At 50.6% G+C, this 12,626-nt stretch overlaps 1 protein-coding gene and 1 long non-coding RNA gene across 2 annotated transcripts in view; one reads left to right on the top strand and one right to left on the bottom strand.

Annotated features, from left to right (window-relative positions):
* Window positions 1-12,626, bottom strand: part of ABCA4 (ATP binding cassette subfamily A member 4) — a 131,795-nt gene that overhangs the window by 108,169 nt on the left and 11,000 nt on the right. The window contains exons 4-6 of the mRNA XM_039460931.2: window positions 10,512-10,651; window positions 5,060-5,187; window positions 442-639 (exon numbers count right to left, since the gene is read on the bottom strand). Coding sequence (XP_039316865.1) covers window positions 442-639; window positions 5,060-5,187; window positions 10,512-10,651 — 466 coding nt within the window. The remainder of the gene's footprint in view (window positions 1-441; window positions 640-5,059; window positions 5,188-10,511; window positions 10,652-12,626) is intronic.
* Window positions 8,011-12,626, top strand: part of LOC141580344 (uncharacterized) — a 61,928-nt gene continuing 57,312 nt past the window's right edge. The window contains exon 1 of the long non-coding RNA XR_012512582.1: window positions 8,011-8,428. This is a non-coding gene — a long non-coding RNA (uncharacterized LOC141580344). The remainder of the gene's footprint in view (window positions 8,429-12,626) is intronic.

Here is a 12,626-nt window from a genome sequence, read left to right as displayed (position 1 = left end):
GAAATGTTTTGCATAAACGTTTTTTGTATCGTTCCTATCACTCTATAAAGTATTATATTTGTTTTATAGATGAGTACTTGGACCAGAAAAGGTTAAATATCTTAGCACAATCACCTGGCTAGGAAATGGCAGGGCAGGGAGTCAAACCAGGCCTCCTTCCTTTGCCACTCTGCTAGAGGAGGTGAAGGGGACTTCCCCACATTTGGAATGGGCACAAACATGCCATAGCTGCATACCTAATGGGGACCTCACAGTGACTTCTGGGCCCCTGGGCCACTGTTTTAGAAGTACTATCAATTGTGATTGAGCCCTGGGAGTCTGGAGCTTCTGCAAGGATTGTCTGGAACACCAGGCTCACGTTCTCCCCAAGGTCAAATTTGTGAGGCTCTGCTGCCCCAGGAATCATCTTCCAAAGGGCAAGCAGCTAAGCCCTTCCCTTACCACACGGAAGAGCTTGAAGAAGTCCACATTGGCATACAGTGTGTCTTCTATCCACTGTAGGGTGCCCTGGGAGAGGGAGCACAGGGCGTAGCGCACATTCTGTGCCCCCCGTCGCTGGCTGAAGATGATGAAGTGTTCCAGGAGGGCCTCACTGCAGGCAATGTCCTTCAGCGCCAGGTCCGGGACTCCATGAGCAAACTATAGGGAGCAGAGGCAACACTAGAAACTGCCCTGTGGTAGGAAAGACACCACGTCCTAACCCACAGAACCCGGGAATACCTTATGTTACATGGCAACAGGAATTAAGATCACAGATGGGATTAAAGCCACTATTTAGCTGATTTTAAAATAAGGAGATTATTGTGGCTTTTCTAGGTGGGCCCCTGTGTAATCATGAGGGTTCCTTAAATGTGGAAGAGGGAGGCAGAAGAAATAGTCATGTGATTTGAGAATGACTTGATAAACCTCTACTGGCCTTGGAGATGGAAGGAGACCACTAGCCAAGGAATGTGGAGTGACTCCAGAGGCTCAAGGAGGCAGGAAAATGGATTTTCCTCTAGAACTCCCCAGTAAAGAATGTAGTCCTGCTGATACCCTAACTTTTAGACTTGTGACCTCCAGAACCACATGATAATGCATCTTTCTGTGTTGTTCAAAGTCACTAAGTTGTGGTAATTTGTTACAGCAGCAATAGGAAACCAGTAAGATCCCCATGCCTACCTTATCAGCATGCCATTTACAATTCAAAGGATCCCCTTCTTACAGCATGATGTTACCGGACCACCAAGCTTTCTCTCTGAAGGTGATGGTGAGCAGTAGCTAGAACAGATTTACTCTTGCAAAGGAAAGTACCAGATGCCCAGGTACATTTGAATTTCAGATAAATGAATTTTTAGTACCAATATGTCCCAAATAGGGTCCACATAGAACATAACTATTTGCAAAAATTATTTATCTGAAATTCGAATTTATTTAGACACCCTGCATCTATTTTATCTGGAGACCCTAAGCCCTGCATAGCATACGTTCTGCAGCTCCTAGGGAACTCAAGGATAGTGGTTCTTGAAGCACAATCCTCATGATGGCCTCTTGAGGATAAGGTGGCAAGGGAGAGGCCTGGATGTTGGCCAGGGACACTTGGCCAACCAGCACCTTAACTGGCTTCTGGAGTCCTGGACTCCCATAGCAGTGGACAGACCCTGAGTACCGCAGGAAAACTTATGAGATTTCCGAGGCACCAAAGTCTCCTATGACTTCTAATGACACGGCTTTATGAGGGAGGGCAGAACAGGCCTGAGCTCTGCCACTTTCTGCACAGAAACTGCTCAGACTACACATGGCAGCCTGGTCCCCACATGAGGCACAGGTCACAGCTGACCATGAGTCATTGGGGACACTTTCAATCTCAGGGGCCCGTAACTGGTGTACGTTCCAACAGAGCCTTCCCATTTTACCCACATCCCACATCTTTTCTCCAGGGAAAAGCTCCACCCTCACCTCTAACCCCAGAGTCTAAGACATTCTGTGTTGGAAGGAATCAACAAGCTCATTTTGTGCAAGTCCTGCATGATCCAGAGGAGAAATTGATGGAAGAGGGGTGAGGTGACTTGGAAAGCTACGAAGCAGTTCAAGGAAGGCTGGGACACCATAGAGGTCCCTGGGTCCTTCCCTTCCTCATTTATTCAATGCCCATCACTGACTTCCCATTCTGCAGGGAATAGGATAGTGACTGGGGACACAGAGAAGAGTAAGGCCAACTTCCTGCCTTCCAAGGGCTCACTAGCTAGCTGGAAATGCAGGTATTTAAATAGCAGTAGGTGCGAGATTACACATAGTGAAACCAGAGCATAGAAGAGGGTGTGTTAAGAATAGCTACTAAAAGCAGCTAATATTTATTGAGTGTTTACTATGTGTCAGGCACTGTTCCAAGAGTTCACATATATTATTTTTTTAACTTCCACAACCGCTATGGGTGTAAGGCACTTTTACTATTTCCATTTTACAAATGAGGAAACAAGAGGCACAGTGGTTAATTAACTTGTCTGAGTCACACAGCTGAGTGTCTGGTCTTGTGAGATTGGAACCCAGAGCTTAACCATCACTTGTTAGCTCTCCAGTGAGTAGGGAAGAAGGAAAAAGCAGGACAAAGAAGGGTAGGTTTATGAATAATTTCACTGAGGAGGCAACATCTGAGCTGGGCCTTAAAGCATGTCCAGGAGTTTACTGGGCTGGGGGCAGGGATGGGGTAAGGGGTGAGCCAGAGAACTGTGCCCCTGTCATCTCGTAATAATTCCCTAGAGAGAGAGGATGATGAGGTCCCTTGTGAACTGTGCTCAGACCCCAGGCAGAAAGGACCAGGAGGGGTATCCAGTACTGATGTTCAATGACCATGAGCAACGACAAAGAGGCGAGCTCCCATGTTGGACAGTGCCCAGAAAGAATGTTGCCATCATGATGGACAGTTCTGGGGACAGTGCTCATAAGAAGCCCCGGAGCTGGGTGGAGGTGGACATACCTCCAGGAGCTAGAAGACAGGTGAGCCCACGAAGCAAAGCACCCCGGGAAGTGGGCAGGGAGGGCCGGGTCATCTGGAACATGCCTCTGCGAAATGCAGATGGCTCAGAGTTTGCTAATCAGGGGAGTATTCAGCTCATTGGAGCCAGCAACATGAAATAAAGGCACAACCTGGTGACCCCGGCCTGCATTCTCTGACATGAAAGGCCTCAGCCCTGATGCCAGAAGCACAGTGCTAGAGATCCAAATGTCACGTTTGTAAGGAACTGGAAAGAAATTTCCCCAAAATTCCTGCCCTTATCACCATCTCCCTTTTATTACTAACTGGAAGTCATCACAGGCATTGTCAGGACTTGAGTATTATTAGCTGAAGAGAAAGCAAAGGGGAAAATGATCCATTGGTGCCAATAGCACCCCCACAGTGGGTGTGGGAGGGGAAGCTAAACAGGGCCTGGCCGGAGGCGCACAGCCCCAGGGCCTGGGCACTGCAGGTGCCAAGCTCACGCTGCTTCCAGGCTGACCCTCGGTTCCCCTTGTCTAGTTTCGGTGAAAACCTCAGGGTCTGAGAAGCCAGAAAAGCAGGAATGGGCTCCTTTGCTGTGCAGGGAACCAGTGTGAGAACCTGCTCCCAGGAGCCAGTGCTGACCAGGTGGGGTGGGGTCCCTTACTCCTCTGGACTCAGACAGCACCCTGTGCAGACCTTGATCTCAGGGTTGAAACAGGCTCTGAAGTTTATGTCTCGTTCTCTCGTAGAGTCTGGAGGAGGAGCAGACCCAGCCAGGAGGGAGTCGGGAGGGTGTTTGGGATATTAGCTGCTACACATCTTGCATTCTCGCTGTGTTTATCACACTGAAGAAGCTGGGCGGGGAGCCCAGAAGGCCCAGAGGACAGCTGCAGCTCTCATACCTGAGCCTGCAGAATCACCTGGAGGGCTTGTTAAACACAGATTGCTGGGCCTTACCCCAGGGCTTTGGACTCAGTTCACCTGGAGTGGGGCCTAAGAATTTGCATTCCTAAGCAGTCCCCAGGTGTTGCTGACACTGCTGGTCTCTGGGCTTTGAAAGCCACTGGCCTGGCATAAGAAACACTGGATTAGGATTGAGAGGATCTGGATTCCATCTGGCTCTGATAATTTCTTAGCCCTGTAACTGTGCACAAATCACTCCATCGCCAGATGCGGAAGTCTCCTTCTCTGTTGGACCCATCTCAGAATTGTTGTGAGGAATAAGGGAGCTACGGGATGCACAAGTCATGAGTTATTGTAAGAATGCTCTGCATAAATAAAGGTGATTTTAACTAAAAAGACCTGAGATAAATTGGAGGCATATACACGGATCAGAAATGTGCCAGGGGATAGAAGAAGGAGTTTGCCTGGTGCTGAGAAGGAAGTGGTCAAGGAAAGCAGAGGTGGGCTCTTCTGCAGGGTCTCCGGTTCTGTAGCCTCGAGACGCCACCTAAGCACTTGCCAACTTCTGTTGTTGAAGGTGCACTGGTGGCTTCCCAGCCTGGAACTCTTCTCTCAGTTATTGTGTGGCTGACAGACAACTCTGCTGAAATACTGAGCATCCCCTTTAAACCAGCCCCTCCGTCCCTCTGTAATCCCCGACCCTGCCGGATTGTCCTTGCAGCACCAATCACAGCCAGGAGACACACTGCGGAGCCTCTGTTTACGTGAGCATCGCCTACGGCCCCACTGGAATGGAAACTTCCCGGCCTGGAGTTTTGTCTGTCTGGTTCACACTGTACTCTAGTACCTACAACTGTCCCTAAATATTTGATTAATACATGAATAGACTTCTGTTTCTTCATCTGTAAAGAGGAGGTTGCGCCCCATGATCTCTAAGATTCCTTCCAGTTATAAAAACCTGAGATGTTTTAAGGTTGCCAGGATGTGTGCAGCTTCGAGTCCTGTGATGAAAATGATCATGATCTCAAGTGACCCTCCCCGGCGCCCGGTATTTTTCTAAATTCAGGGCATTAAGTGATGGATTCTGAATGTGAACACAAGGAATAAAAAGAAAAAAGCCAACATCTTTTTTGCCTTTCTCAGGCTGGGTGCTTCCCCCTCCCCACCAGGGACCACTGGCCAGTGATATCCACCTACCTGCTCCGGACGGACTTGAGAGTTGATCAGAAGGTAGACAACTGAGTCAGAGAGGCCAATGTTTTTAATGAGAAATAGTGACAGTGTTTCTTCATCTTTCAAGATATCCCTTATCCGTATTCCTCTTCCTACATATGAATAAGAGAAAGAACAGGGTGTTGAAGGGGAAATGAGTCACAAACAGGAAAACAGCTAGAGTCAATTGGAAACACTTCTAACTTGACTCTCAGAGGAAGGCTCTGTTCTTGGGGTCTCTGGGAGCCCCTAGAGGTGAGGCTCTTGCCACTGGGCTGTCCCCAACACAGTCACAACATTGACTGCTGAAGCAGCTGGGCCCAATTTAGTAAGAAGGTGGAAAAAGTTAGCCAGGGCTAGGTGCGGGTGTCAGATGATTTGTGGGGTTGGTCTAGGACAGTACTTCTCATTGAGGTGGGGCTGGGGAGCTGCAGGGCAATCTTATCCTCCTGGAAAGATCTGGCAAGATCTAAAGACATTTCTGGGTGTCACAGCTGGGGAGGTGCTGGTGGGTAGAGGCCAGGGTTGCTGCTAAACATCCTGCAAGGCCAGGACACTCCAACACTCCTCCTTCCCCCACACAAAGAGTTATCTGGCCCCAAGTGTCAGCAGTGCTGAGGTTGAAAAACCCCGGTCTAGAATTGGAGGAGACACATGTTCTTCCCACAATGCAGTTGTCACGGGGTAGAGGACCCTTTTGGGTGTTTCTGTCATCTCAGCTTGGGCTGAGATGCTCAGGGCACTGACATGGACTAGGAGAAATGAGATGGGGCCATTCAGGGCAAGAAAAGCTCCATGTAGAAAGAAGAGAGCCAGGCACACTGCCTGTGCTTGCCTGATGAGCCCCAGTCACCTTCCCTCCAGCTCCTCTTAGCACCTGTGGGAGGCAGTGTTTCTTTATAAGGAGGCATAAAGAACACCTAACAGTTAAGGTGACCTTGGGGCAACTGATTGAACCTCTCCCTGTGTCTGTACTTTCCATATCTACCTCATAGGATTGTCGAATATGAAGTGCTTAGCTCCCAGGCCCGAAAACAGCACTCAATAAATGCTCATTATGATCAAATTAGTATTATTCTTACCCCTCTTGGGAGATTCACACAAGCACCCTCCTCCTCTGCCATCTTCCAGGGCCAACGCTCAGTCTCAACCCCACTTGCTGCTATAGTTCATGAGGCTCTGGCCAGAGAAGAGCCTTACAGGCCTGGATCTCTATGAAGGGACTTCAACGTGAAGGGAAAGCACTGGGGTGCATGAAAATGCCAATCTCTTCACCCCCAGTTCTTCAGGGGCCTGGGTGACTCTTTATCTCCCAGTTCTTTTCTAACTAACTTTAATCATCTTATGTCCCCATTCCTTCTGATTCCACAACATCCCATCTTCTCCCTCTCCAAAGTCTCCCTTCCCCAAGTGGCCAACAGGCCTGCCCCTAAGTGCTGGACAGCCATCCTGCTCATCTCCAGGCTGTGCCTTTCCCTCAACAGGGCCTTGTCAGGATTCATGTTGCAGCTAGTTTTCCCTGGAAGGATCTTGGGTCAGCCCCACAGGCCTGTCCATGCAGCTAGGGCAGGGGAAGCTGGTTCTGAAGTTCAACCACACAGTGACACAGTGGCCTCTCTCACAGTGATGAGTGCCTTGAGAGTTTGGCCCACTGTCATTCCTCTTTGCATAGAAAAAATCCAAGGATTTTGGGGAAAGCTGGACACAGGCCCCCAAGGGAGGAGGAGGGCGCTGAGAGGGGCTGCTCTTTTATTCTAATCTTCCCTCCTTTTCAAAAACAAATCCGGCTATCTTCCAAACCCAGCCCTCCTGCTTTTCCTCCTGTCCCGGGGTGCCAGCTCCATTGTTCTTTTCCCAATCACTCTTTCATACACTCTCCCTCCAGCAACACCATCCCCAACAGACACATGCACGCACACACACACGTATGCACACTCATGCACACACACACACATCCATACGCACGTACACACATGGGAGGTCTCTTGAGAGTTGGGGGCTGTGGCTCCTGCTTTGATTATACCTTTTATTGAACCTAGCAATGCTGGGTGCACAGACGGAAGCCCTTGTAGTCACCTCTCTCTGACACCCAGCATGAAAGACTGACGTCCAATCAGAGTCTCAATAAATGTCTGTTGAATGACAAGAGGCATTCAGTAAATAACTGTTGTCTTGACCTGAGAGTCAGGACCCCATTTGAAACTTTATCTCTTTGTTATTCTTTAACTCACTTACCTGACCTTACACGCCAAGTATCTCGGTGGGGAGAAGGGGCAAAACGAGAAAAGCTGGGAGCGATGTTGCCCAGGCCTGGCACGCCAGACCTCCCAGGTGACGGGGCTGCCGTCGCCCTGGGGGCAGGGGGGAGCGCACCGGCTCCTGGCACACCCGAGAGGGCGGGGACCCAGGCGAAGAGGAGGCCGATACCAGACAGAAGCTTCCCTAAACTCCTGAGGGAGAAACGTGAACTGGGAGTCTGAGGAAAGAAAAACCACATTTTGTTTAAAATGTGGTTCTTCTTGTTCCCTTCTCTGGGAAGATTAGAGGAGGGCGGGTGGGGGCTGCTGAGGCCCGGGAGCCGAGAGAGGGGGTGGGAGGGGCAGCCAGGAGAATGCACGAGGCTCCCGGGATGATTGAGAGACCGCAGAGCTTGCTTGGGGGGAGAGGGACGGGGGCTCCAAGCCCAGTCTTTTACCATTCATCCTCCCCTGCTGAGAATGCAGCACTACAGGTTTGCCATGAAAGAAAAACGCTGCCTGGGTCCCCCAGCGGCACACCTTCCCAGGTGGCTGTGCCGAAGCACGCGCCCCGCCAGTCCCCGGCCCCCCCAACCCCCCCGCTCGCTCTCAAAGGTGGGCTCTTCCGCAGCGCGGGCCGCTGGGGTCCGCGCGAGCGGCGGGCGGCGCCCTCGGACTCCACACAGTGCGGCAGCCTGTGTTCCTGGCAGTGCCCTTCAGGCCCTGGCCTGGGGTTTCCTCAGAGACCGTGACCCTGACTTGGGGCTGGACCCCTGTCCCCTCTCACAGCCTTTGCGGTCAGGGGTCTGGCGGGGCCTCCGTTCCCAGGGAGCCGTGGCCGGCCTTGCCTGAGCCCCTGTTTCCCGATTTGCTCTGGTGGGGACTTCTCCCCGCAGGCCGAGTCTGCAGAGGGAACGGCCTGCGTGCCACTGCAAAATCAGTCCTGCTCTGGGGTTAAGAAGTAGTGATTTCGATTCTCGTAGACACGTTGCAAAACCACAGAGAAATTGTGGTTGGAAATGACTTCCTTCATACTTCCTGCTAGCAGGACTCGACCTGGTGATCAGACACTTAAGTGAAATGTCTGCCTCATCATGGAACCCACTGGAAGCATGAGGTATGTCGCCCCGCAGGAGCCGGCCAGCCCACATCTGCAGCTGCGTGTTTAAACTAGGAAAAACAACACTTCCGGGTTGGTGCATAAGGGAAGGGGGGTTTCTTACTATTAAAATGGTCATTGTACTCATACCGTATAAGGTTCTTCAAACTTGAGCTCACTAATTTTCTATCCAGAGCAGCAAAGAACGCAGTGTTTGTAGTGCGGTTTGTAGAAGTGAATACACGAAGTCTATGCTTTATTCGTTTTGAGGCAGTGAGAGCGTACTTGAGCATCTTGACGCACCAATCTAGTCATAGGCCTGTCGCTTAGATGGGAAGAGAAGGCTTCGGAAGGTGGCTGGGTGGAGGAGGATCAGACTCTCCTCGGAGAAGTTTCCCCTGCTGACTCGTGTGCTCCTGAATCCCCTACTTCCCTCCACCGGGCCCTCACGCGCTGCGGTCACTTTCTGCTCACTCATCTCTCGACGTCTGCCCCGGGAGCCCTCCGAGGGCTGGCATGCTCCTGAGTCATCTCTCCACCCCCAGAGACTAGCCCAGTGCCTGGCTCACGGGCGGCACTGAAAACCGGCAGAATGTTGACGGAGCTACCCAAACCCACGGGGAGGAGCCTCCGGGGCCGATTTCAACCATTCTCCCACATTTCTTGTTTGAAACCTGCAGCAGAAGCTGTTCTATCGATACGGCCTCTCCCATCCCCCTGGTAGACCCCTTGGTGACCCCTTCCTCATCCCTGTCAACCTCTAAAGTCCTTCTTAAAGTCAATCCCCTAATCCTAGGAGCATACATCTCCCGGAAGCCCCAAAGGGCCGCCTTGGCAGCCTCTGAGCCCTGTTCCTGAGCAATCTCCCCACGACTAGCAGCCTTTTTTCAGAAGGCACAGTCCACCCACAACCCCTGGATTTCCGGGGGGCTTTACTTCCTCACGAGCAGTCATTTCCTCTGCTCTTGTGAGTGGGCTCCAGCTGCCATGTCCAGCCCCTCTAGCCACTGCAGAGGCGCCTACTACACATGCCATAACACACCACACCCACTCACACTAGTTATTCTTGGGTTGTTTCTTGTTCTTCCCCTGAAAGGGGAGACACAGGAGAGGGAGCCCCTCCATCCTTCCTCTTCACTATTCCTGACTCCACGTGGCTCTCCCACTCTGGTGCCTGGCTCCTGCCATCTTCCTGCACAACCATGGTGTCCATATGGGGCCAACATCCTTGCCTCCCATTTCCTCCTTCCCCTCACCATGCACCTGCATCTCCACTCAACTTCACCATGACCACATGTGGGGCCAGCCATCACCCAGCCTGTCTTGGAAATCCTGCACTCACATATTTCACTTTCTGTCCACAGCCATCAATCCTTTCATCTTGTTCATTTTCTCAGTCATCTTAACAGGGTCATGGCACCCACTGAGACTTTTATTCCCATGCCTCTCCATTTCCCCCCATCCATCTCAGTGCCTCTGCCTTCTCATCCTTCTCTGGCAGCCTGGACCTGATGCATGTAGCCCAGTCCCTGCCTGTTGACACTCTGCGGTGCTTCCCTATACACCCTCAGCCCTGCATCACTCACTCTCCACTTGCTCTGCCTCTGGGCCTGGATGCTGAATATTACTGGGAGAAATAGTACAATTATGCATATTTATGTCATGATAACATGTGGTCTCTGACCTCCCTGGCTCCTTAATGATAGCTGACCATGCTTCTTCATGTTCCTGGTTAGTTCCCCTTCCAGAACTCTGTGAGGGTTGCTTCATACCTTTACCAAACTCTGCAAACCCCTCCCCCCAGCTTCTAGCCCTTGACCTAGCCTCATACTTCCCATAGTGCCATCTCTGTTAGCATTCTTTCTGTCTCTAGACTTACCTGGATGAGACCTTTCCTGCCTTCCTTCCCAACTTTCTACCTTCCAGGCTTCTGTGGAGGAAGAGGCGTCTTCACCAAGGTGATGCTCAAGCGGCCTCCAGAGCCCACCGCTTCCTGCCTCTGCTAGTATCTTTTTCACCACAACTCCCTGCTCTTTCCTATATCTTCAGTCTCTCCATGGGTGAGGCAAGTGATGCTTGAGAGCTCTGGAGTCCCGCTTACCTGCAATTCTCTCCGGGTGAGTCCGGAGGGTGTCCATGAATTGGGACAAGATGCGGAGCTCTGTCCAAATACGGCCAAGGTGCTGGCTCTCTGGTGCATTCATGAGGAGTTCTTGAAAATCTCGATATACCCTTGCCAAGCTGTAAGGACAAAGCCTCATTAATAAGGAAATAGCTGTTACTTTTATAATAGTAATATCTCATGCTATTTTTAAAGATACCATGTGCCTGACCTAGCTACTACATTGAGTATCCTTACAGTACTGCCAAGGCAGGAGAAAGAGACCATTTTACTTCCTTGCACATAGAGGCTAATAGACAGGAATGGTGGGTGATCTGTTCAGTCTCCCAGTTTTGGCAGGGCCTGGTCGCCTCTCAATCCCATGCTCTGTGTGTCTCTTGCCCAAAGAAGCCTTAAACAGGATGGCATTGGTAGATATCACTGGAGGTTTTTTTTCCAGTTTTCACTCAATTCTCTGAGACCTGTCCTTCCGCGCATTCACACAGGTAGGCTCTGACCGCCATGCTTCATCCATAAGGACCTACCTGCACACACACATGCCTGCATGCACATGTACACCTCTGCCAAGGCTGATGGGACAGGGGAATAAAGCTGGACCAACCCGATTTGTTCCCGGGAATTTCGATGGTGTTCAGAGATGGTCTTCTGATTGCCCAGGCTGTGGTACTGTGAATTGCATGAGCAGTGGCAGCCCAGGCATTGAGGAGCAGGGGACACTGGTCCATGGAGAGAGGTGAATGGAGTGGATATAGAGGCCAGGCCTTGCAGGCCCAGATGGAAGAGAGTTGAGGAAGCAGCTCCTGACAGCTCTCCAGGTCTTGGCCTGCCCTTCCTGAGCCCTGCCTTGCTGTCCTTGGCTCTGTGAGAAGGTCTAGTATCCAATTCATACATTTTCTTCTGGGGTTTAAGATTGCTTGAGTGGGTTTCTCTGCCTTACAAGCAAAAGAACCTTTAATAAGCCAATATTTAATGCATATTTAATGTGTGTGCGAAACATGAAACCCAACTTTCCGCGTTCAAATGCCAAGTACAGCTAGAGTCTGGAGCCCCCTTCTCCAACTCCCACCCCTCAGTTTTCTCCAATAATATCTGCAGACACTGCCAGGGATTTTCCCACCAAAGCCCCATTGTAGCCTCCACTGAGCTATCTCCAGGCCTCTCTTATCCCACCATGTGACCCCACAGGATCTCTCTGGATGGGCAGGTGTTTTTAAGCTGAAAGTGCAGTTGTAAACTAAAACTGCAAGGCAGTGCTTGCAGCAATATGAGCACTGCTAAATGCTACTTCCTTGACTTTGCTAGGAAGACAGATGTTTCCTCTTCTATCATCCTGTAATCCAGGGGTCAAAACAAACACGTAAAAATTACAGGCTTACAGATCATACAGTCTCTGTCACAACTACTCAACTCTGCCATTGTACGGCACAAGCAGTCATAATTTGTTCACAGTGGGGAAGGCCACCTCCAATCATTAGGTTGATCTATCAGACTTTTTTTCTTTTTAGTCTAAAAGCAGGCTTCTCCTGGAGGAAGAAGCTGAGCTCCTCCAAGGAAAAACTAAAGTAACCAGATATCTGTTTTCACCTGGCCTAGTGTTTATACAGGTAGGGGAAAGCCTGCTCCCCAACAGGCCCTTGCATGTGGCCTTCAGGTATGGGCTGCACAAGGTGGTGCTTAAGGTCAGCACAGTGGGTAAGGGATGGCCCTGTCCACACCCCAGGCCTCTGTCTCTAGGATATGTCCCCATCATGTTCTCCCAATGCTCTGAAAGGGAATTCCGAAGGTAAACCCTCTTCCTGTGAGAGTGGACTTGAATTTTGACCCTAGACCAGAGGCTATTAACCTGGCATCCACAATTCCCTGAAATCAGATGTACAGTGTAATGTTTGGTGTGTGGCCATTTTTCTTGGGAGAGGGGTCATTGGTTTTCATCAGCTTTCCAGATTGGCCTTCAGGCCCACAGTAAAGAGCCACTGTGCTTAAGCCATATTCTAAGATCTTACCACTCCAGGGGGCAGATGGCAATTACAACAGAGGATTTGGAAATTGTCTTTTTCTACCAAGAAGTAAACTTCACTTTGTAAACCTGACTTC

This window comes from Saimiri boliviensis, chromosome 11 (assembly GCF_048565385.1).
Source record: "Saimiri boliviensis isolate mSaiBol1 chromosome 11, mSaiBol1.pri, whole genome shotgun sequence".
NCBI classification, from domain to species: domain Eukaryota; kingdom Metazoa; phylum Chordata; class Mammalia; order Primates; family Cebidae; genus Saimiri; species Saimiri boliviensis.
The sequence above is the reverse complement of the archived record's forward strand: the minus strand, read 5'-3'. Positions and strand labels throughout refer to the sequence as shown.